This window comes from Nuphar pumila, chromosome 15 (genome assembly GCF_984573655.1).
Source record: "Nuphar pumila chromosome 15, dmNupPumi1.hap1.1, whole genome shotgun sequence".
In the NCBI taxonomy this organism is placed as follows: Eukaryota; Viridiplantae; Streptophyta; class Magnoliopsida; order Nymphaeales; family Nymphaeaceae; genus Nuphar; species Nuphar pumila.
The window spans coordinates 1,543,682-1,569,645 of NC_143263.1; the positions used below are offsets into that span (position 1 = coordinate 1,543,682).

The window sequence follows — 25,964 nt, forward strand, 5'->3', positions numbered from 1 at the left end:
CCAAACAACTTTTAAAGTGCTCAGGCCGGATCACTAAATCTACTCCACTTTTCATGTGGTCTTGTGTTTCCATGTTGAATAGTAATCAAGTAGAGGTTTAGAATACGAACTGCCATTTATCAATGTATAGATTGATCGTGTAACTGGATCTAATGCTGTAGAGTCGAGAATATAATAGTACCTGAGACATTTGGAATATACACGCTTGAAGGCTCGATGAGTCACATAGTGTTAGCAGACCCGGAGCGGTTTGTTCCTAGTCATACTTTGCAGATCCAGATCCATGATAGTGACCCTATTCGGGCCCATTTGCTTTATGGAAAAATAACCCCTTGTTTGTGAGATCATCATCAACAATACCCAGTTGGTTTCCTATAAAAACTTATTAATTGCTCCTCCACAAGGGTGTTTCCCACAGAATTGGGATTCAGGGTGCAATCACATTGCACAAATGCAATGTGCGGTTGCACCTGATCACCCTTCATCTGCTGTTGTACAGTCTGCCAGAGTAGGGCCCAACAGGAGTGGGAGAATGTCCTGCAGAGATCAGTGGGGGCGGCGGGGTCATCAAGGTAACATTCTCCCTGGCGAACTTGGCATAGTAAGGGTGGCCAACCTCCAGCAGTCGCCTCACCAGACACAGCACCTCTCTCTCTCTCTCTCTCTCTCTCTCTCTCTCTCTCTCTCTCTCTCCACACTCCAAATTGGGTTAACGGATTGGGTACCCGATCAATTTGAGTTGTCCAAACTTGGGCTGTCATCGACCGGACTTACCTGGAACCACCCATATAAATAATAACCAGGTTCAGTTTTTGTAGGGACACAAGAATAGAAACCCAAACCCTAACCCACATAAATTTAGAAACTTATTTTTTACTAAAATATATATAAAACACTAGAGTCTGGTAGGGTTGGGTACACGCCAAAAATCATGACCCAAACCTGGCCTGCATATTGCTAGTTGACAACCCTGGTACTCCATGAGATGGAAATAAAATCCCAGTGGGCATGTGTGAGCGTACGAGAGAGAGAGAGAGGTGCACAGTTCAAATTCCAAACTCGCCCTGATTTACCACTCGTTTCCCAAAGCACCCAACCCCCAAAAGGGAAAAGCAAATGACAAATGTGTCTATCAAAATAGCATTCAGAACCTACCACGAGGAACATTAATAAGAAAACTCTATTTGGTTTTACAAATGAGGATCCAGATACTCCAAAATTTGACCAACTTTACTGCAAAACAAAGATAGTTACTTAAAATCATATAGAAATTCGCAGCCTTAAAGCGAGACACCACGAGAGAGAACATGTATCTCACAAAACTACATACAGCGGCAGGACTAACTTCGGGGCCTACCATCTGTGTCCTTACTATGACCATCTGCAGCAGTATTTTCTAATTTGGCAGCAACTTGCTCTTCGGACAAGGGTAAGTAATATATCCGAGGAGTGGCTCGTGTTTTCTTGAACAGATCATCAAGTGTAAGAACTGGAGCCTCAACCTTTTTGGGAGGAGGTGGCGGTGGCAGCTTTACCCGCATCAGAGACTGTGCATGGGTCTGTGGTGTAAGTGGTGGTGGAGGTGGCAGCTGCTGCTTGAGTGGTGGCCGCAGTGGGGGTGGAGGGGGCAATTTGACCTGTGCTTGGGAGTTTGTCTGGTTGGATTGAGATGGGGGAACAGTTGATGAATTCACAGCAGTTGGTGACTGGGGCTCCCCTTCAACACGGGCCTTGACATCATCAGGTTCCGCAAATTCCGCAATCAGTAAGCGGCCACCATTAGGAGGCCACTGAAGATTGTAGAGAGCATCCCTGGTTACTACTGCTTCTTCCACAGAAGAATACTGATGATCATGACAAAAAAGTAATGTTATTAAATAGTGATATCAAAAGCCTATATAATACTCTTTAAGTGTCTGAAATATCAGCACAGAAACTGAGATCGATACATTCATATAAGAAACCGGGAATTTAATGATACTAGACAAACATTAAAATTTCAAACAATAAAATGCATTATCAACAAAGGCCCTATCTACGAGACATTGCTTACGACTTGGGGCATAGAGTGACAGAAAGGGTAACTTGCCGTAACATAACAATGGGTCTTAATGTGATCCATCCAAAAGCTGCATACAGCCCCAGTCTTGGCTAAAAGTTCTTGTACAGACTTCAAGGTGAACGGGCGCAAAAACTTGTCAATCCTTAAGGATGTTGTTGGTGATCTCTGTGGTGGGGGAACTGCAACATAAACAATTAGCAGTAAACAATTCACGCAAATGCATGTTCTGCAAATGTGCACGTCTACAGGTGCATGCATGTGTTGAGAGAGAGACCTACCAACTCGTTCTTTGGGAGCCTCTGAATCAAGATTGGAATCAGACCTTGCAAGAGCCACAGCAGTTCGGGCTTTATCTCTAGGTGTTGAAGTATTAGAATGAGATGCAGATGCAGGAGATATTGGGGAAACATCAGGCAAATTTGGAGGTTTTCTCTGTAGTCTAGAAAGCCTTGGAGGGGCAACCTTAGTCTGATCATTATCACTGTTTGATTTCCGCAGTCTTTTAACCGGTTCATGTCCTGCATCAGCCTCGTGACCTGAGAGCAAGGGAACCATTAACAGTTTTGTACAGCAGATACACGTAATAGCACAGCATAATACCAGCAATTGGACATCACATGAAATCATATAATAAAGCCCACAAATGTTTATCAAGCTTAAAAGGAAAAGTAATAGAACAAGGCTCGAAAGTAAACAAGAAGAGGGCAATAGAAAATCAAAAGCACAGTCAAGACAGTGATAGCAAGTAAAATCTGGCTTTTATTTGACAAACCAGTACGAAGCTCAAGGGTAGCCACCATCTCCTCCATGGGCCATTCATTGGTCATAACAGTTTTAGCACTGTGTTAGATATATCTAAAAAATGCAAAAAATTCACCAGTTCACATAAATGAAATGTCAAGGCAACGGCACATCACCAACATCAACATGACATGAAATCCATGTAACAAGGAATGTGTATGTTTAATGGACCTTTGAAGCAGATTTCGTTCTTGATATAACACTACAAAGCCAAAGACTTATGAAGCTTGCCCACAAAGTGAAATGCCAACTCCACGTTAGTCTTTCTTGCTATTCAATGTATTCATCATAAACACATTAGAAAATCTTAGAATCCAAGGTGGATTCCCTTAATTCATGTTAAAAAACCAACAAAATACCAGTGACCCAGGTGGGTGGGTTTGTGCACGCTAGCGCGTGCGTGCAAGTAGTTTATATGCACTTGTGAGTGTTTGGAGCTTTCGTTCTCATGCTCCTACTCTGCTCTTGGTCACAATAGTCACATTAAACATCTATAACCATTAACCACACTAAATAAAACAAACTTTTTGCACCTACACCATCCCATATCAACAAAAATCAACACAGCCAACCTGAGCCAGTCCACAACTCTTAAGGACATGAACATGATCACACACAATACAATAAAACATGAGGGCATAATTACTCCATGCAGGTAGGGAGCAAATAAAAATTTTAGCAGCAGCATATCAGAACCAAAAAAGCAACCGACAACATCAAAAGATACATATGACTTGGATTCTGAAAGTGGTTAGTCTGAAACTCTAGTTGCAACAAATGGGAAGGGAAAATTAACCACCGAAATATCGTATTATTTTTGAAGAAGTAGGAATCACCATTCAAAATACTCCATCCCAACCACCGCACTCTATCCATATCCTACCAACATTGTAGAAATCATCTTGAACATCTTACAGAAATTAACTAACAACCCAAGATGTTATCAGAAGTTTGGAATTGAAATAAACAAAATAGACAGACCTGAATTGAAAATTCTGCATGTGAAACACCAAATGATACTCTTGAAAGATGAAGGACTTCCCCTACCAATTAAATGGAAAGAGAACCCCCCCCCCCAAATCTTCAAGTGACAACTAAAGTAAAGATAACTGACTCCCAGACAAAAACAATAAGCTCAAATATCCAAAACTGGATGCATGACCTAGCAGGCTAGCATAAATAAACAAATATACATATATATAAAGGCGCCATCAGTCCCGAGGTTTAAGTTAAGGTTTTCAATGTTCCTTATTGGCTTATTGGATGTGCACTTAAATTACCATGTTTTCTTATTGGTTATGACAATGCAGGTTATACGAACGCTCTTAACAAGATACAATTTAGACTCTTCCAAGCAAACCCTGCCATCTGTGCATGTGTTTCTCATATTTCTTTGACAAATTTCAGAGTAGACCTGCCATTTGTGCATGACTTCACCATGTTGAAACTTGCCACCTATCCCATTTTCTTGGTTTTTTCATCTCAGTGAGTCAGTTCCATAAATGTACGCCTGCCATTTGTTCTAAATATTTTAATTAATAATAAAATCTTTCTACCATGTCTTGCAAACGGCAAGCAATGTATTATATAAAAAAAATGATAACTTATTCAAGAAATTAAAAAACAGGACATGATTTGGATAAATGAAAAAAATGACAAATAATTACAAAATAAAAAACTAAATGGGTTTAAAATGGTAAATATTCAGAAATTAAAAGTGGCAAGTGACTTGAAATTAGGGGTGGCAATCGGGTCGGGTTGGCGGGTCGGGTTGGCGTGTCAGCATACCTCAATCCGAACCCGACCCGTTTATTAAATGGGTCGGCTGTGGCAAACACAAACCCGACCCGTTTAATAAACGGGTAACCCGACACGACCCGCCAACCCATTTAATAAATGGGTTGGGTCGGGTAAACGGGTTTTCAGGTTCGCGGGTCAGGTTGGCGGGTTGACGGGTTGGCGGGTCGGGTTGGCGGGTTGACCCACCCACCTAACCCGTTTATTAAACGGGTCAGCCGGGTTGGCGGGTTGGCATACCCCCAACCCGAACCTGACCTGTTTAATAAACGGGTTATGCGGGTCGACCCGTTTATTAAACGGGTTGGCTTAAGCCCAACCCGAACCCGCCTAAGAGGCGGGTTGGCGGGTCGTGTCAGAAATTGCCACCCCTACTTGAAATATGTCACAAGGACACACTATTTTGGCTGAGTGTCCTTGGTGACACAAGCGGACACGCTCGGATACGCCAACATGGACACTAACACGTACAGAATTATTTTAATATTTTTAATGACATTTTATTATATTTCAATAAAAACTATTTTTTAATGTTAAAATAGTCAAAAATAGTTTCTATTGATTGAAAAACTAAAAAATTATGTTTCCTCGTGTCCCATTTTTTTTAAAAAATCCAACTTTTGAGTCGAATCCAAATTCCGCATCCTCAAATCCACGAATTAGAACAAATTGTTTAAAAAATAAAAATTGAATTGCTTGCCATTAAATGACAAATGATTTGAAATATTAACAAAATAACAAGTAATTACAAAATAAAATTAAAGTGGCCACTAATTTAAAATATTAAAAATAGAAAAATAATTCTGCATTCTCATTCTCATGAACATGACTTAATATTAAAATCTCATGATATAATTAAGTACTATAAAGTACTCATGCATGAAAATATGAATATGAATTTTCAAAACTTTAAGCAAAAACTCATAACATCATACAATATCAAATAAGGCCACTAAAGGCGCCACACACACTAGATAATTTAAGAGTATGCATACATATAAATTCCAAATACCAAGACATACTCATGCTCAAGGAAACTAAATTACTCAAATACATATTAAATAAAGTTAATTTAAAACATAAGAATCAAGCTAGATCTCATAGAAACACACACATGCATATCTCATGAAAACATTTCACAAAAACAAATACATATTGTAAATTATATCAAAATATTTAATAAGACTTTAAATCAACACCAATAAGAATGCAATGAAATCCATGAGGACAATACTCAATACTCAAATAAGTTTGAAAAAGAAACATTTAAAACCTTTTTTTAAATAACACCCAACAAAAATGATCCATCACAATATCTAATACATTCTTGTATGATTTTCATAATATGATCCTATGAAAATCATACTATTATCATAGTTGCCTTCCTTTGGCTTGGGTTTAGTCCATCACAATATCGTCTTTGATGCATCATCTCTTTTTTTTTGGCCTTTTGAGATGGTTGTATGCACCTCGTTGTTGTGGAGGCAGATGTTGGATTGTTGGGGGTGAGTTGTGTGCACCTTTTTGTTTTGTCAGTTTAGATTGATGGTTTATGAGTGTAATGTTGGCACACAGTTTGGCTCTAACTGACGGTTGATTAATTTCTGGTTCTGTGAGTGTGTTGTATCATTCATTTGCTTAGTTGACCCTTGTTGTTATTATGTTGGATGATTGTATTGATCTTTATTTGTAATGACTAAAGTATTATTTATTTATGACAATATTGGTTTCTATGAATTAAATCTCACAATATTACAAAATTTATTCTTGCCTTGATTTGAATATTATTTTTCAAATCATCTTGCTTATCTTCTTGTTGACATTAGTTTGTTTTTATTACATTATTGTTATCTCCCTTGTTTTAAACTATCTCTTATTTGAGTGATTTTTTCTTTGAAGGGATCTTGTTTTATCAGTTTTACAACCATGTGTGTGGTGAGTTATGTGCACTTGTTGTGGCTGATGGTGTTGTTTACAACTTCACAACCATTTGTGAGGTGAGGGGTGTGCACCTCTTGCAGTTATAGCTGGTGACAGGTGTTTATTGTCAGTTTAGATAACTGTGTTGCTGGTGCATGGTCACTGGTATGGTTATTGTTGACATTTGTTTTTATCATTCGTCATATGTGCTGATACACTCAGATTTTTAGGTTGTCGAATTGGAGGTTAGGGAGGTGATTGCTTGTGGTGATTTAACTATTGTTTTTATAAAGCCATGCTAGAATCTGTGAAAAAATTCCCTCTTACAATATTAAAATTTGTTGTATATGAGATTTCTAAAATCTCTTCATGCATTCTCTAATCTTTTTCGATGCCCTTTTGCCCTCTTACGGGAAATGGTTATTTTTTTAAGACTCCATTAGCATGCATTATGCATTGTAGTATGTTTTGTTTGTAATTGAATATTTCATACTGATATTGATATGGTTATTGTTATTGAAATTTAGATTATTGTGATCCTTTGAGCTTTTGCATTTTTTTGAGACATTGTAGTCTTACACTTACATGATTGCTACTTATTGACAATCCGATTTAGTTGTTTAGAATTACTGATGATTTATATCTTCGTATTGATATAAGCTATTGAAATGTTGTTTGAGCATGATTGTCTCTTGATAGTCTATGTTGATACATGTGTATTCTGGTCTCTAGGAATTTGATGTTTTGTTACTAACTTTGGAGATACCTTGATTATGAGAATATGGATATTTGACTGATTGGGTTTTTGAAAAATAGTTTCAAAGTTATCTTAATATTTTGTGGTTCTTATTTAATAGATTATTGTATCTCTTAATTATTTTCAAAAAAAATTTAATTAAGTGTTCTAGTGTCTTTTTCTTTGATATTCATGATTTAAATTATTGCTATTAACCAGTGTTGTAAAAAACGCACTTCAAGGAGCAAAAAGCCTGCCTCGCCTCAAGGCGAGGGCCTTTTTGCCTTGAAGCACAAGGCTAAGGTGCAAATGTATATGAGGCGTGTGCCTCTCGTAGTGAGGCACACCTCAATTAAAAAAAATAAAAAAGGGGGAGGGAGGCCCGATGTTAGGGCACCCCTCCCCCTTTCGTCTCTCCTTCCTTTTGCTCCCCAAGCCCCACCCTCCTCACCACTGGCGGCATCTACCACCAGGTATGTTCTTCTTCTTCCGCTTCTTCTTTCCTCTTCCTTTTTTCATATTTTTTCTTCTTCTTCTCCCCTTCTCCTTCCTCTGTTCTCCTCCTCCTCTTCTTCTTCATATTCCAATGTTATTTTTTTTCTTTATCTGTGCAATTAATTGACTGTGCATGTGATTGTGTATGTACATGTAATTGACTGTGTATGTGTTGATTTTTGTAAAGATTGTGTCCTACTCCTATTCGTGAATGTTCTATTGACTCTTTTCAATTTTCACCTTTTTTAATTTAAATCTGGATCTGATGGTGCCTTAAAATTGTCTGTTTGTGATATTAGAACACAGAAACTGAATTATAGTCAGTAGGGTCATCAATAAACTGGAATTGGTTTAGCAGTGTTAAGATTTCCATTCCTGTAACTTAGTGAATATGGATTTTTTCTGTATACTATTCTTTAAACAAGTATTAAGTTAGTGAAACATGTATTAAGTTAAAAAAAAATCTGTATGCTATTATTACTGATTTTCTTTTGAGGATTTTTTTTTATCCAGCTTGTGATTCTTATATTATATCTTTGAAGCTTTTTTCTAGCTTGGCTTCTAGAAATTGCAGTCCAACTTATGATGCTTATGTTAAACCCTTGAATTTTATTGTCTGTTAGAAGACAAGTCAGTTTGGAAATAATCTGGAAACGTATTGGTTGTTGCTTCATCAATAAAGCATCTCTTCTATTTATTTGTATTTTTAGATATTTTTTAAGTTTTAAAAAAAAATACGGAGGCTTACGCTTTATGCCTTGAGGCTTACGCCTCGCTTTGGTTTTTGGTGGAGCGCCTCACTACGCGCAACGCTTTTCACAACATTGCTATTAACTCATGTTTCAATAATTATTGTAAATGTTTTTCAAATATTTTTATACAGTTTTTTTTTCTCGTGAATTGTTTAAATGATTGTTGTATTTTAGTGTGTGTTTTGTATGTTTGACCATCCTCTGTCCATTATATATATATATATATATATATATATAGTGTTACAATCCCTTTGTTATAGTTGTTGCTTTCTTAGTGCAGGAACTCAGAGAAGTCATGGATTGAGTAAAAGCTTTGTGGGGGTTTGAAGATTGGAGTGGTTGAAACTCTAATGATGATTGAAGTTTTTTTCTTTGAAGATGTGTTAAAGCTTGAAGTTTTCATCTTGAAGATCATTTATGGAGACAATTGAAGACCCATTTTAATCATGTTACGACAAACCTTTGATGATCTACCACAAGTTTGAAGGAGGGTGTTAAAATATATGTAGCATTTCCCTATGTTGTATTTGTCTTGTATATATCAAAGTACACCTAAGTGTACTTTAGGTCTTTTCTTTCTTTCAATCTTTTGATGTGTATTCTAGCACATTTAATTTGAGTTGTATTGAAGGTATACTTTAGGTAAGCCTTTTATGTTTTTTAGGATATGCATACTCTACGTATACCTATTCTATTAGTAAGTATACTTATGGTATTTTAAGGTTAGATTAGGTTTTTTGGTCATTATCAAAATGATTAAAGATTTTATTTTATATTTTTCCTTTTTTTGAATGACCAACTAGCCGTTAGGGCTTCTACTGTCTAGGATTTGCTTTAATGGCTAGTTTGAATAGCCAAAATAGCTGTTGGGATTTGCTCTAACAGCTGGTTAGGACTAGGGAAGAACACAAGCCGAGTTCGAGCCAAGCTCGGTTCAAAATCACTTTGTCCAAGCTCGGCTCGAGCTTGGAGATGAGCTTGTAAGGTGTTGTCCGAACTAAGCTTGGTTCTGAGCTTAAACAAGATTTATTAAAAAAAAAATTGCGGAGGGATTTGATCCCCCGACCTCCTTAACGTTAACCAAAGGACCTACCATTAAGTCAAAACATGACTTTTGATTATTATTACTGAAAAATTTCTATACATACTAAAAATTCTCAGCGAAAAAAGGCATAAAAGGCAGGATTCGAACCCAACACGTTCTTAATAAAGACTAACGCCATACCCATTAAAGTAACAATGCAGTTCTGAATTTTTTTACAAAGATATTATAATGGTGTTTGCAATGAACCGAGCCTTATCGAGTATATATGGGATTTGCAATGAACCAAGCCTTATCGAGCCTATCGAGCCCGCTCGACAGGTCATTCAAGCTCTGCTCGATAGCTCGTCCGAGCTTCATACACTGGTTCAAGCTCGACTCGTTTACGAAGCGGATGAGCCTGAGCCGAGCTTTAACCGAGCCAAGCCAAAGTCGAGCCCGAGCCAGCTCGGTTTAGTGTGCATCCCTAGTTAGGACTATCGTGAATGTTCTAATGGCTAGTTTGTCGTTATTTCCTATATATTATTCACCTATGTCACATGGGTGCGGGTGCGGGGGTGCGGCACTTTCAAAAACCTTGGGTGTGGGGCTGTGGCAAAAAGAATATATATATATATATAGAGAGAGAGAGAAGGGGGGTCCGAGGGTTCCCCCCGGCGTGGGTCCATTTCATAAGGCAAATTTAAAAAAAAATCCAAAAATGAACCAAAATGACCCTGGGTGCGTTGACCGCACCCAGGGTCGGGTTGACCGCACCGGGTGCCGCACCCGCGTCGACGCGACGCGGGTGCGGCACCTGTCTGGCCGAATCCCTGTGACATAGTTATTCACTATTTTGTTGTATAGGTGAGAGAGGATGGATGTACATATGGTGTATGTGTGTGAGTGTTTTGTAGTGAGGTTCATTTGTAATTTCTTTTTATTTTTTATTAATAAAAATTATTTACTTATTTCTTGGTGTTCTTGTGAATGTATAAATATGTTATTTCCTTTTTTGGTTAAATAAATTGTGTTTGTGCTTTAGTTTCTTTTTTGTTTGTCTTTCGGTTGTGTCTCAGGTTTCCTGCCACTTCGTGTCATAGAGTTGGTGAAAGAACCAGGAACATAGGTAGGAATACAAAACCAAAATAACAATCAAATATTAAAAGATAAATAGCGATTACATCAAAAGAGAAAGACAAATTCATCAGAAGAAAGAACACTAACCATCAATCCTCCGCTTGTCCCCAACCTGTGCTGAGTCTTCACTGATGTCTACAAAGGAATCCTTCTCTTCCATAAGATACCGAATAATTGTAGCATCAGATTCTTTTTCTTCTCCTGAAGGAAAAGATTCTTGAGCTTGGACCCTTTCACTTGCACCATCATCATCCAGAGTGATATCAGAAATTTTATTCTCAGTTGCATCGTCTCCTACCGGCTCTTCAACTACAATGTCATTCAAATTTGGGCCACCAGGAGCACAAACCACTGTATCGTCCTTATTCAAGTCAACATCCATAGCATGGGCAACCTCTTCCCTCTCAGCAGCACTTTCCACATCACCTTGCACTTCAACATCCACAACAGAAGCACCATGATCACCTGCATCACTACTGGAAAAAGACTGCAGCATCTCGGCCTTAACAATCTCTGGTTCTACAGGGACACTATCAATATTCAAATTATCCTTTAATAGGTTCTCTTGTTTAATTGACACATAATCAGTAGAAACAGACTCACACTTTACAATTTGGTGAACACTCTCAGATACCTGGGCAATAGGTTCAGATGCATTGATTTGGCTCTCCTCAGATGGTGGAGCTTCATCCTTTGGTTGTTCTGTGGAAAAGTCCGTCTGAGCTGGTACATTCTCAGACACCGGGGAGAAAGAACGTGAATCAATGCTCGTCACGTTCTCAGATGTTGAAGCTTCAACTTTTAGACATACACTTGAAATATTAATCTCGACCACTGAATCCTGACCAGCCTTAACACTAGATTCAGTTGACGCTGCAATCCCATCAGCTCCTTTTATGTCTGAACCATGCAAACTGGTTGCACTCAGATTTCCAACTTCATCACCTTGAGCAACAGCTGTCCCACCACTCTCATTGGTATCAACCGTATGCACCTTCTCTTTGATGCTCATGACCTCTTTGACTTGATGTTGAAACTCTCTACTGTCTTCAGTTTCTACCTGGTCTTCATTCCTAACCTCTACATCCTCATTCTCAACAGATGATTCACCTTGTGGTGGATCAAGATCAAACCCATTACCCATATCTTTGGTTTCAGCAGCCTCTTTCATGAGTGCTTCATCCAGCCGTCTCACAAGATCCTCCTTCAAACCCTTCGTTATCAGCTTCCTCCTCCTAAGCTCATCCTTCAACTCAGTAACCTTCCACTGCTCAAGAGGCCGATCCGAAGGTGCAGGATTTGGTGTCGACATCTCTAGGAAACAAAATATCACAGAAAGTGAGAGTTGATTGACATTTGACAGAGAAGACAGTTCAGTTGAAAGGTCATCCCAGAAAAACTCCCAAACATGCAAACTGTTAAGATATATATAATATATATATATACACACACACTTGCTGTAAACTGAAATACCCAGCAAGGGTATTTCGTTTATTGTAATAGGCGTCAGCCCATTAGGGGATGACAATCTTTTACTTTTATTTTTATCTTTTATTTTTATCTTTTATTTTTATTTTTATTTTTATTCTGTATTCTTGTTTTTTTTTTGTGTGTTTTTGGGGCTGCTCCCTAGTGGTCCATTTGTATTATAAATAAGCCCTTTGTAGTCATGTATTTTTAACTCATTTTTTAGTGACTCCATGCAATAACAAATTTGTTAGACCCTTTGTGGTTGGTTTGATGATTCAATAAGTATTCTACTTGATTGAAAGTGTCTTATTGCATGTTTATTGGATTAAATCCATTTTATTACATGGTATCAGAGCTTTGGTGGTCCAAAAGCAATTTTTAGAGGAAAGTTCGTGACAATATCAAGAGGAAGATCGTGAGCTTAGCGGATACAACAAATCGTGGATTGTTGCATCGAGAAGCATGCCACCTCTCAAGAAAATTTTGTATTATTTTTTCTTTCTCTACCCTTTTTTTCGAATTGTGAAGAAACAGAAAATGAGAGGAAGGTAATGGTCTCCATTCCCGTACGCCTAAACGATACTAACTATGTGACGTGAGCATCCATAATAAAACACAAAATATGGGGAAAAGGATCCTGGGGTTTAGTGGACGGTACTGAAAAAGAGCCTAAGCTCATTCTTACGAAAATTGAGAATGGGAAGGAGGTTGCACTTCAAGGAGAGGAAATGGGTAAAGTCGTTTCCGACTGTGAAAAGAAATGGAAAGAGTGGAGGATGGGTTATTCCAAAATTATTGGATGCATCATCAATAGTGTGGATATCCACAAATGTTCTAGCTTGGCGAAATTTGATTTCGCTAGTGATGTGTGAAAATATCTTAAAGACATTATAGTCTTAAAGATATTACACACGTATGCAATGTTCAAAACAAGGAGAGATAAGCATTAGAGAATACTACAATGCATTATCTCTTCTTTGGGATGAGTTGGCTCTTTTTTAGTCAAGGTGGCATTGCCCACAAGACGAAGAACTCCGTGAAAACCAAATTAAAACGGAGCATTTCAACCAATTTATTAACGGGCTTAGACCCGAATTTGAGGAAACCAAGTCGGCTCTCATTCGTAGAGGAGGTATTCCTTCCATAGTAGAAACTCTTGAAGAATTGACTATGGAAGATAATAGATTAAAGAAGCCTTCCATTTCAAAAGATGAAGAATCCGTGCTTGTCATGTCAAAACCCGAAAATCATACTAGAAGTTGCAAACCTCCTCATTTTGTTAAAAATGAGAATGAAAGAAACCCGAACAACTATGAGAGGAATGAAAAGATGGGTGATCATGAATACAAAAAAGGTGAAAAGATAATTTTTTATCATTGTTACGAACCGGAAGATATCAAGCTTTTTTATCCCAAAAGAAAGAAGGATGATCGTAAATAAAGAGTTGCTTCAGTTGAAAGGAATGAGATAGACGACTCCAAGTGCGTTGGCTCGCTCTCATTGGCTCAACTAATGGAGACGCTACAACCTATGCTTAAAGCTCAAGCTCCATCCCTTTCGAGAGTGACCATATCTACAAATGGTGATCATGGTAAGACTTCTTGGATCCTTGACTCTGATGCTTCCTTTCATATAACACCAAATGAGTCCATATTGTCCAAATATAAGTTTAATCCAAATGACTCTTATGTTTCAACTGCTGATGGAACATCTTTGAAAATCAAAAGTTTTGAGACTTTTCAAAAGCATCTAATCTTTCACATACCAAATATTAGAGTAGTACCAAAATTAAATTTAAATCTTTTATCAGATTCTCAAATTACGAACCATGGTTACAAAGTATTGTTTTCATCTAACGATTGTCTAATACAAGATTTTCAGTCTGGGAAGCCGATTAGGGAAGGCCATAGAAGAGGAGATCTATATGCTATGGACAATCTTGAGTTACCAAAACAAATGTTTTGTAATTTTGTAGAAAATAAATATATACAAATTACTAGTACAGAGATCGGCTCCAATCGTATCCAAAGGAAGGGTATCCTATTATGTTGTGTTTGTAGATGACTATAGTAGACATTCTTGGATATTTTTTCTAAAACAAAAATCAAAAGTATTTGAGTGTCTTAAAAAATTTCATTGTTATATTAAAAATCAATTTAAAACTAATATTCAAATCTTTAGAATGGATAACGAAGGAGAATTTGTGTCAAAAGAATTCAAAAATTATCTCAACCTAAATGGGATTATTCACCAAAAATCGTGTCCATACACTCCTCAACAAAATGAACTAGCCGAAAGAAAACATAGACACATTATTGAAACCACTAGAACACTTCTTGTGTCTACAAATGTTTTAAAAGATTTTTGGGTACAACAGTCTATTTGATAAATAGAATGTAGATGCAGAGCAGGATCGACCCAGATCCATACAGCCTGACCCAGGCAGGGGACCGGACCTGCACGATGGGACCGAGGATCGGACCCAAGCAGTGGATCTGACCCAGATCACGGTACCAAGAGGCAGGGCTGAGGTACCCCTACGTACCTGCTCCAGACGAGCACAGGCCCATGCATCCCAAATCCAGCAGCAAAGAGGAATCATCTCGGGTCCAGGGCCAGACCCGGATCCAGTTGCACACCTTAAATACCCTATTCTAGGGTTTCGTGCAACAGAGAATATTGGATTTATGAGCCTTCTTTCCTCTGTCTCATTCAACTACAACCTTCTTCTTCTTTTATTTTTGTTTTTCTTTCGTTTTAGCCGCAAGTTTTCATTTTGCTATTTATTGTCTTCATTCATGATAGCCCTTATCAGTTTTATAATAAATTGTTGATCGGATCGATTGATCTGATCCTTTGTTCAATGTTTTTATTGAGTTATCTGTTGCTATTTGATTGATCGTACATTGAAAGATTAGCACTGCATCAAAGTGGTATCAATGCACCAGCCCTCCTCCTTGGTCAACGACATGGCACAAAAAACGAGGAACGATCCTACGAGCGGGAGGAAACTGGCAACGAGGATCCGATGATGTGAATGATAGACATGATGACCAAGATCTAAGAAAATCTGCTACACGTAAGCAAAGACGTAGCCGACATGTCAAAATGTATGGACGGGATCAAAGGCTGGATTGTCGCCCTTGAGTTGACGGTGGACCAACGCACGATGTCAATGCAAAGAATGGGAGCGGAGCTGGATGACGGCGCAGCCGATCGTGTGAATGCAATACTCGCGGAATCAATCCAGTCAACACACACTCATTTTGTCAACGCCACCATTTCCCATCTGATACCCTCTCTCCATCCAGAATCGGTAGCAGCTATGAATCACACAGTCGGTACCTTCCAGTCGACCCAGGGAATCAAGGTAGGACCCCCCCACATCTCGGGTGCGCTACAGCCCTGGCCTCGAGCCACAGTGGTTGTGTTGCAAGCCGGGCCTGGTCTGCAGGACCCCAACGTCACACTGGGCCCTGCTGCAGGCCCGGGTTCGTCAGCCCGACCCGGGAAGGAACTTCCTTTCCCTCATGAGCTCGTGCATGGAGGCCCTGTGGCAGCACACCCGCGAGCGCGAGCAGGGGGATCCCTGTGGACGGGAACCCGAGAGAGTCCAGACAGAAGTTTATGACAGCGGGACCCAGACCCGAATCTCGAGGACCATCATTTGGGTCCCAAGGAGCGGGTCCGGGCCTTGAACCCCATTGCCCGACCTACCCAATTGGGTCCGATTCGCGGGTCGCCCCAAACCAAATCCATCCTATCACTTTTGAACCCCAATTCAGATCCCCCCTCCGACCCAAACCTATATCAGACCCGGACGGAGCTCCAGTTTGAACTTGAGTCGGGTCAAAACCAGACTCATCCAGTTATGGATCAAGGATCAAGTTCTAATCAGACCGTCTCACACCACAATTCGATCCATGATCCTACCCATCCCATTCTGGGTCCGACGAATAGCTTAGGTTTTAACCCGATCCAGATCCAATCGGGTGAGTCATCCCAGTACTACACGAACCAGACCCAATACCCATACCAAACCCCAAACATGACCCAACCCATTATCCCGTCTCCGATCCAGAACCTTATCCCATATCTAACCCACTACTTTCACCATAACCCAACTTCCAACCCAAATCCATATTACCCCATTCCCACCAACCCAAAAACAGTTCACCCACTTGTCCTATCATCTATCATACTGGTGCATCAACGCCGGCAACAGATGACTCCCACCCAAGGACGAGCCAGACCGAGGCAGTTTCAGACAACGGTTATGCAGATTCAACAGGGACCGGTGCGACCTGAGTGTCGACCACATGTCACTGGCGTGCGTCAGCATCAACCCCCAGGCGAGCAGTACCGTGATGAAGATGATGATGCCCTGATGGATGATGACGCTTTCTGGAACGAGTACCCTGCTGGAATAGTGAAACTAAAACCTCATCAGCAGAGAATGCCAAAGCACCCCTCTACCTACAGGGTGAAGTTGGACCTTCCAGAGGACGATTTGACGCAGAGCAGTTCTTCGACTGGTCCTGTGTTCTGCAGTTTTTCTTCGACTACCACACTGTAGTTGAGCATCGTTGTGTCTCCCTAGCGTCCACTCGGTTGAGGGGCCTAGCGCAAACATGGTTGGTTGAGTTGCAAAGGTCGAGGGAACGGCAGGGACAGGAGCGCGTACAGACATGAGAGGAGATGCAGAGATTGATGCAGTCCAAGTTTGTGCCATCAGACCACGCCGAGAGAGCCTACAAGGAGTACCTTACCCCGCGTCAAGGCACTCGTACCGTGGCGGAATACACTGTTGAGTTCCATTGTCTATCCCTGTGAATGCAGATCGAGGAGACCGCCGTCAGCAGGTCACGAGGTATATTTCTGGTCTTTGTCCTGCTATTTCTGATGACTTCAGTTGTGTCACAGTCGAGTCATTGGATCAGGCCTGCAGTTATGTCATGAATGTGGAGGAAAAGTTGAAAAGGAGGCAGGAATATAGGGCCACCCAGAGTGATCAGCCCAGTCGACCCAAGTCGAGTTTCCCAACCAGGGGAGCGAGCTCCCCTAGGAAAACTCAAAGTAGACTCTAGCAAGTTTGACCAGTCTGAACCAGCATACCATACCAGATGCAAGGCCAAGCCTAGTGAGCCTACCATCCGTTGTTTTAGGTGTCAGGAGTTAGGACACATAGCATCCAAGTACCCCACCGTGAACAAAAATGCCCATTTCATCGAGGGTATTGTTGAGTCAGCATCCGATAGTGAGACTGAGGGTGAGTCGTCGGTTGAGGGAGAGAATGAGAGGAAAGTCGTAGAGTTCGATGGAAACGTCAAGAATTTGTTGTTCATCTGTCATGTTTAGACCGTACCCCAAGAGTCGGCCCTTGCAAAATGGTTGTGGAACAACATTTTTAGAACCTGATGCAACTGTGAGGGACATGCGTACGATGTTATCATTGACATTGGAGCTTGTGAGAACATGGTTTCCGAGAGTGTCGTGTCCACCCTGAATCTGAAAACGGAAAAATTGTCCCAACTATACAAGATGACGTGGTTCAAAAAAGGGAACGAGGTCCTCATTACCCAGCGTTGTCTAGTTCGGTTCTCTATGGGGGAGCATTACCACGATGAGGTGTGGTGTAGCCCCTATGAGTGTGCGTCATATTCTTTTGGAACGTCCTTAGCAGTTTGATCGCAAGACCATTCACGATGGCCGTAGGAACACGTACTCGTTTATTTTTAAGGGTCATAAAATAATCATTATCCCTATCAAGAAGACCAATTTTCCCACTGTGGATAAGCTTGAGCGAGTTCCCCGGCTCGCAGGCCTATCATACCGAACTTTCTTGAGCCATTGTAGGGAGGATGGCTATTGTTATGCCCTGGTGGCCACCCCGTCTATGAGTACGTCGTTGCTCGTTCCCGCGGACATCGCACCCCTTGTCGAGGAGTTTCGCGATATTATGCCAGACGACCTTCCTGATGGCCTACCTTCGATGAAGGTGGTGCAGCATGCCATCGATTTGGTCCCAGGGTCGAGTCTACCTAACCTCCCCGCGTATCGGATGAATCTTTCTAAGCATGCCGAGCTGTTGAGACAGGTTCAAGAGTTACTGCAAAAGGGTTTCATTCGTGAGAGAGTGAGCCCTTGCGCAATGCCCGCCCTTCTCACTCCTAAGAAAGATGGATCCATGCACATGTGTGTCGACAGTAGAGCGATCAATCGCATCACTGTCAAGTACTATTTTCTCATTCCTCGGTTGGATGACATGTTTGATATGTTGGTCGGTGCCTCTATTTTTTCCAAAATTGATTTAAAGAGTGGTACCACCAAATTCGTATCCGAGAGGGGAATGAGTGGAAAACGACATTCAAGACACGTGATGGATTGTATGAATGGTTAGTCATGTCATTCGGGTTATCAAATGCCCCGAGTACTTTCATGAACATGATGACCCAAGTGTTGCGTCCTTGTATAGGGAAGTTTGTCGTTGTATATTTTGATGACATTTTCATCTATAATTCTTCTTTGTCTGATCATTTGCGTCATTTGCGTCAAGTCCTAGAGATTTTAAGGCAGGAGAAACTGTATGTCAATGCCAAGAAGTGTGAGTTTATGACGTCAAGTGTGGTATTTTTGAGGTTTATTGTGTCGTCTAATGGAGTAAAGGCGGATCGCGCCAAAGTCTGTGCGATTGTAGAATGGCCTACCCTAAGGACTATAGGAGAGATTTGTAGTTTTCACGGACTAGCCACTTTCTATCGTCGTTTTGTGAGGAACTTTAGCACCCTCATGGCCCCTATCACGGAATGCCTAAAGAGTACTAGCTTATATTGGACTTCGGTCGCGGGCAAAGCTTTCACGCTCATCAAAGAGAAAATGACTAATGCCTCATCCTAACCCTTCCTGATTTTAGCGCAGTCTTTGAGGTTGAATGTGGTGCCTCTGAAGTGGGAATTTGTGTCGTCTTGAGTCAGAACCGCAAGCCCATTGCTTTCTTTAGTGAAAAGCTGACTCAAGCGAGGTGTCAGTACTTCACTTATGATGTCAAGTTCTATGTCGTTGTGCAAGCCCTTCGATACTGGAAGCATTATCTCATTTATAAAGAGTTTGTCTTGTACACCGATCACGAGGCGCTGAAGTATTTGAATATCCAAAAGAAGTGGAGTGCTAGACATGCCAAGTGGGTCAGTTTCTTACAAGAGTACATTTTTACAATTCGCTATCAATCAGGTACTCTAAACAAGGTAGCTGACGCACTTAGCAGGAAAATAGTCTTTTAATGACTATGTCCGTGCAAGTCATTGGGTTTGAGCAATGCAAGGAGTTGTACCCAACGGACCCTGATTTTCAGCAGGTCTGGAAAGGGTGCCTCTCCTCTACTAGCACAGCAGACCCACGGTTCGTTATACATAATGGTTACCTCTTTCGAGGTAATAAGTTATGTGTGCCAGCATTTTCTCTTATGCTACAATTGATTTCCGAGTTACATGAAGGGGGACTAGCTGGGCATTTTGGACATGATAAGACGTTCGCTTTGTTAGATGAACGCTACTTTTGGCCCAAAATGCGCAAAGATGTTGTCAAGTTTGTCCAGAGATGTCGAGTATGTCAAGTGTCCAAGGGTCGCCGTCAGAATAGTGGTTTGTACACTCCGTTATCCATCCCTGAGAGGCCTTGGAAACACGTTTCCATGGATTTTATTGTGGGTCTTCCCAAAACCGTGTGTCGTTTTGATTCCATCTTAGTTGTGGTTGACCGATTTTCCAAAATGGTTAACTTTGTCCTGTGTAAGCAAACCATTGACGCCTCGTTAGTAGCCTCGTACTACTTCAAGGGCGTGGCCCGCTTTCATGGATTGCCTCACACGATCACATCAGATCGTGACACTCGCTTCATGAGTCATTTTTGAAAATCATTATGGGCCTTATTGAAAACCAAGCTCCAGTTCAACAGTGCATATCACCCGCAGACCGATGGTCAAACCGAAGTCGTGAACCCCACCTTAGGGAACCTACTCAAGAGTCTAGTTGGGGAGAATGTCAAAACTTGGGACCTAGTCTTACTGCAAGCCGAGTTCGCCTACAATAGTTCCATTAATCGGTCCACGGGCAAGTCTCATTTTCAAGTGGTTTATGGGCGGTCACCAACCCATGTAGTAGATCTCGCACATGTGTCTAGTCTTTCAGACCTAGCCCTGGACGTGTTTGATGCCATTGAGTACATGTGTGATATACATAGACAGGTCCGAGCCCAACTTGTTGAGAGTTATGAAGCTTACAAAGTTTTCGTGGATCAGGGTCGTTGAGATGTCCAGTTTTAAGTTGGTTAGTTAGTATGAGTTTACCTGCGTCCCGAGCGTTTCCCAGTGGGTACTTATGGTAAATTGAGTCCTAGGAAATATGGCCCTTTCAAGATCCTCAAGCGATTAGGTCCAAATGCCTACCTCCTTAAACTGCCTGAAGATTGGCACATTTCGCCTATCTTCAATGTGTCTGATCCATATGCTTACTGTGGAGACAACAAGTCGTCAGAGCCGACTTCTTCCCAACCAGGGGAGAATGATGCAGAGCATGATCGACCCAGATCCATACAACCAGACCCAGGCAGGGGACCGGACCTGCACGATGGGATCGAGGATCGGACCCAAGCAGGGGACCGGACCTGCACGATGGGATCGAGGATCGGACCCAAGCAGTGGATCCGACCCAGATCGCGGTACCAAGACGCAGGGCTGAGGTACCCCTGCGTACCTACTCCAGACGAGCACAGGCCCGTGCGTCCCAGATCCAGCAGCAAAGAGAAATCATCTCGGGTTCAGGGCCAGACCCGAATCCAGTTGCACACCTTAAATACCCTATTCTAGGGTTGCATGCAACAGAGAATATTGGATTTCTGATCCTTCTTTCCTCTCTCATTCAGCTACAACCTTCTTCTAATTTTTATTTTTGTTTTTATTTCATTCCTGCCGCAAGTTTTCATTTTGCTATTTATTGTCTTCATTCATGATAGCCCTTATTAGTTTCATAATAAACTGTTGATCGGATCGATTGATCAGATCCTTTGTTCAACGTTTCCATTGAGTTATCTGTTACTATTCGACTGATCGTGCCTTGGAAGATTAGCACTCAACGTCAGCCCCTAGCGTGACTATGTTGATTCCCTCGCTAGATCAAATGCCCTAAAAAAACATTGAAAATATCTCTCCTATTGAAAAACTTTTTAAAACATCTCCCGATTATAAAAGGTTAAGGGTCTTTAGATGCAAATGCTTTGTTCTTACCAATAAGAATGACAAACTTTTTCCAAAAGCAATCCCTTGTGTTTTTTTAGGTTATGGCGAAAGTCAAAAGGGATATAGTTGTTATGACATTGAAAGAGACAAATTGTATGTTTCTCAAAATATCACTTTTCTAGAAAATGAAATTAGTTTTTGCAAAGAAAAAATCCAAAAAGTTATGACTATTCGTTTCTTTTTTACCTTGTCAATGAACATGAAAGGTGTGAAAATATTCATGATGCACATGAGAGTAGAAATTAAGACATGCATAATGCAAGTGAGAGTGCGAATGAGGGTCTTAATGATATAGACTCATCTCACAATAATATACAAACCTATGCTCGACGTACCGAAGATCATCCACCATGTGCTTTAGAAAGGTATTTTCAAAACCAAGATATAGATTCGTCCAGTCTTAGAAAATCCATAAGAATTTCTAAAGCTTCCAGTAGATTTGTATTTTATGATTCTTTTGAACCAAGGTATAGATCATGCCTCATGGCCATACACTCATATTCAGAACCAAAATCTTATCATGAAGCTAAAAATCATCAAGAATGGATTAAAGCGATGAATGATGAATTAGAAGCCTTAGAAAAAGCAAAAACCTGAAAAATCCAAACACTGCCTAAAGAAAGAAAGACCATAAGATGTAGATGGGTCTGCAAGGTAAAAACTAAATGGGATGGAACATTAGAAAGATACAAAGCTAGGTTAGTAGCCAAAGGATATAGTCAGAATATGAAATAGACTACGACAAAATATTTGCTCCAATTGCTCGAATGACTACTGTGAGAACTTTCATTTCCATAACATCAATTAAAAAATAGCCTATCTTTCAAATTGATGTAAAAATTATGTTTTTAAATGGTAATCTGACCGAGGAAGTTTGCATTGATCCTCTGCCAAGCTTTGAATTAGCATATGAAAAAACTCTTCGGTTGCGCAAAGCCTTATATGGCTTAAAGCAAGCTCCCAAAGTTTGGTATGATAGGTTCAGTAATGTGATAAATCAGCTTAATTTTAAATCTTGTTTTACTGACATTGTGTTGTATTGCGGAACCTTTAAAGTTATGTTGCGACAACAAGAGCATTGTATACGTTGCAAGCAATCATATATTTCATGAGGACAAAACATATTGAAATGGATTGTCACTACTTTCGTGAAGAATTTCTGAGGAAGACCATCACATTACCCTACGTTCCGTCTGAGTATCAACTAGCAGACTTCTTCACCAAAGCGCTTTTGTCTCCCAGATTTTACTTTCTACTTGGCAAACTCTCGGTTGTTCCACCATGAGTTTGAGGGAGGGTGTTCAGATATATATATATATTTTTATTTGTTGTAAATCGAAATACCCAACAAGGGTATTTTGGTCTTTTATTGTAATAGGCGTCAGCCCATTAGGGGCTGAGAAACTTTTACTTTTACTTTTACTTTTATTTTTATCTTTTATTTTTATTTTGTATTCTTGTTTTTTTTGTGTGTGTGTGTTTTGGTGGCAGCTCTAATATAGCGGTTGGAGTTGCTCCGTAGTGGTCCGTTTGTATTATAAATAGGCCTTTTGTGGGCTTGTATTTTCAACTCATTTTTGAGTGACTCTATGCAATAACAAATTTGTTAAACCCTTGTGTGGGTGGTTTGATGATTCAATCAAGTATTCTACTTGATTGAAAGAGCGTTCTTGCATGTTTATTAAATTCAATCCATTTCATTACACAAACTTTTTTTAAGCTTATTTAAAACCACGTAGCCTTAGAAAGTGTAACACGCACATGTAGATAGTGATGAAAACATGCTAAATGGGTTTTTCGGGCTTTTTTGTTTTATGTATGTGATTCATGTGCTTGGTTTTATAGGGATCAGCTCTTGGAGCTTTTGATTCTGACATATGGTAGCTTCATATAAGGTTTGAAAAATCACCAGTCCAAAATCCATATAAACTTTTGAGGCATCAATTTTTTTTTTCATCGACAAAAAATGATCTAGGTGTTGATTCATAGTAAAAGTTGAACACATCTATGGGGTCAGAATTGCGAAAAAATCACTGAAAGCCCCAAAAAATCTCATTTAGCATGGTTTCATCATATATATATATATATATATATATATATATATATATATATATATATATATATATATATATATATATATATATATAAGAGAGAGAGTGAGGGGGAGGGAGGAAAGAACCGGAGCTTTAATCAGTCCTTGTGATAATAAGAGAAAATCAAACCCCATATAGACGGAAATCTCTAAGTTCTCTAACAAACAAAGAACACTATAGTCACAGATATAGGTGATATTTTGAAAAAGTCATGATAATATAGTTTTAAAATCATAAAACAGTATTAAAAGCAAAAGATAGCGATATTTTAAAAATAATATCATGATATTATCAGTTACTTTAGTTATTTACTTATTTTCTATATCTTAAATGTATTTTTTCTTCTTGTATGTTTTTTATTTATTTATTTCATTGTATGTGTGTATTTTATGATCTAAACGTGTTATTTTCTTACTTATTTCTGCTATGTTTATATTTTTACAATTTTTAAGCAATGAGTTTTTTTTTTAGATTTATAAACTAAACCTATATTATTGCAAGAAATTGCCTTGCCGAGATTTGGGCGAGATCAATATTTGTGAGTATGAAACACCCTAAAATTAGATAAAGTGTCCTACCTATGCAGTTAAAATCCCCCCTAGGCTGCCTATGCTATTTAGGTGCAAGTCCACCACCTAAGAGCGCCTAGGTCCCAAGGCAAGTATGTAGGTTGGGGTAAGGGGCACCAAGATCAGTATTTTATCATTTTATGTATGTTTTTATAGTATTTAAAACATTATAATCATGTTTTGATTGTGTATTTTGAAATATTTAAGTTTTTCATATTTTTTCTACTTGTTATGTTTTTTATTATTTTTATTTTGAGTAATTTAAATTGGTCTGCCTCCTAAACCAATATTTGTTTATATGGAGTTGAATGTTAGAAATGTAATATGTTTTAATTGTTTAGGTTTGTTCATGATTTTTTTTTTTAATTTCAGTTGTTTAGCTTCATATACTGTATTGAATATGTATGTTCTATTATTTTAATAACTTATTGTAATTATTTTCTTTTCTTTTTTGGTCCTGACTCCTGACTAGGTACCTTTTAGGGGGCTGGCGCCTAGGTTCTGAGGGCTTTTAACTGCTTAGAGTCCCACGTATAACTATCACACCCGCAGAAAGAGAATCTACAAAAGGAATTTAAGGGTAAAGATTAACTAAACCTAGAAAGATAATCATACATGTTAATCCACAGGAAAAGGGGAAAATGGCACGTTCGGCAATGAAGGCGACAAGAAATACCAAATGCAAGATTAAACATAACTAAAGTGCATATTTCATACCACAAGCAAGCTCCCAACGTCAAACTGACATAACATTGAGAAAAAAAATGATGCACGTTTGCAGGGAAAAGGAATCTCGTAGTCCCATCACGGAGAAAGGTTCGTCTACACGAATGATCAAAATACATCAACAATTAATCGAAAGATGAAAACCTAAACAGACAAAGTAGAACCAATCTCCACTGAATAACATAATCACAGAACGCCTCGCAGTCACCTATACAAAAGCCAATCCACGGTAGAAAGGAGACAACCAGAATAGATACCATTCGACAGAAACACAATGGCAAAACGTTAGACCCCATTACATCCAATACATGCAAGAAATACCATAAATTACCGACCATTCAGGAACCCTGTAACTCATTTACTACCAACGACGACAGAGGAGTAAAAAAAATTAAATTATCAAGAACAAGCATAAGGAATCCAGTATTACGCAACATAAACCAAAATGTCCTCCAGGGATCGATAAAATCGAGACCCTTGAGAAAGAAAACTGTGATGAAAACCAACGAATGTGAAACATTCATCCACGAAACATCGGAAATTTTTTACCTGAAAATGAAAGATATCGGCGAGGCAAGAAAAAACGCCAGAAAGCGAATTCCCACGGGAAAGCAAGCAACAACCGGAACCCTAATTCGAGAAAACAAGACTCAAACGGATTAGAACTATAATAAAGCACCTACCTACAATCTTTCTTTTTCTTTTTTTCCTTGTTTGCTCTCTACGTCAGCATTGGAGAGAAAGGAAACAGAAACCCTAATCCCAAAAACCGAAGCCCCGTCGGGAGAAAGGCAGCCGAAAGCCGCGTCGGGAGACTCCTAGGGTTTATCTTTTCTTTCTTCTCGATTGCACGCTCTCTCGCTTTCGCTTTCGAAAGGAACTGAGAAAAAACCCTAAAAACTCTTTGCTTCCCTCTCGTGATTCTTCTCTGAACGTTTTTGAGTCGAAAGAGGAGGGGGAGAGGTTGCAGAGAACGATAGAGAGAGGCGCGAGTGGGGGAGTGGGGAGAAGGGTTTTGGAGTGCGGAATTCGGAAAGTAAAAATCTGATGAGAGAGAGAGTATGTGTGTGTTTTGGAACAGATTTGGATG

The 25,964-nt window shown here is 39.7% G+C and overlaps 1 protein-coding gene across 4 annotated transcripts; it reads right to left on the reverse strand.

Moving 5' to 3' along the window:
- Positions 1–1,142: 1,142 nt before the first annotated feature.
- On the reverse strand, positions 1,143–25,926 carry LOC149814079 (uncharacterized). 4 transcript variants are annotated; one of them, XM_089988707.1, is made up of 6 exons: positions 25,424–25,926; positions 24,866–24,970; positions 10,812–12,038; positions 2,341–2,598; positions 2,090–2,241; positions 1,143–1,844 (listed from the first exon to the last, which is right to left on the reverse strand). In XM_089988707.1, the coding sequence occupies exons 3-6, from the start codon at positions 12,034–12,036 to the stop codon at positions 1,341–1,343; spliced, it is 2,139 nt and encodes a 712-aa protein (XP_089844833.1). In that variant the 5' UTR covers positions 12,037–12,038; positions 24,866–24,970; positions 25,424–25,926; the 3' UTR covers positions 1,143–1,340. The 4 variants fall into 4 exon arrangements, with proteins under 4 accessions (XP_089844833.1, XP_089844834.1, XP_089844832.1 ...); XM_089988708.1 differs by lacking the exon at positions 24,866–24,970 and having other exon boundaries at positions 25,558–25,926; XM_089988706.1 differs by lacking the exon at positions 24,866–24,970.
- Positions 25,927–25,964: the final 38 nt, after the last annotated feature.

Excerpts from the sequence above, each read along its gene's own strand:
- LOC149814079 (XM_089988708.1), bottom strand. The coding sequence starts at position 12,036 with ATGTCGACACCAAATCCTGCACCTTCGGATCGGCCTCTTGAGCAGTGG. Across the intron at positions 2,242-2,340 it reads GGCTCCCAAAGAACGAGTTG|TTCCCCCACCACAGAGATCA; the intron begins GTAGGTCTCTCT and ends TTTATGTTGCAG. Across the intron at positions 1,845-2,089 it reads AGACCCATTGTTATGTTACG|TATTCTTCTGTGGAAGAAGC; the intron begins GCAAGTTACCCT and ends CATGATCATCAG.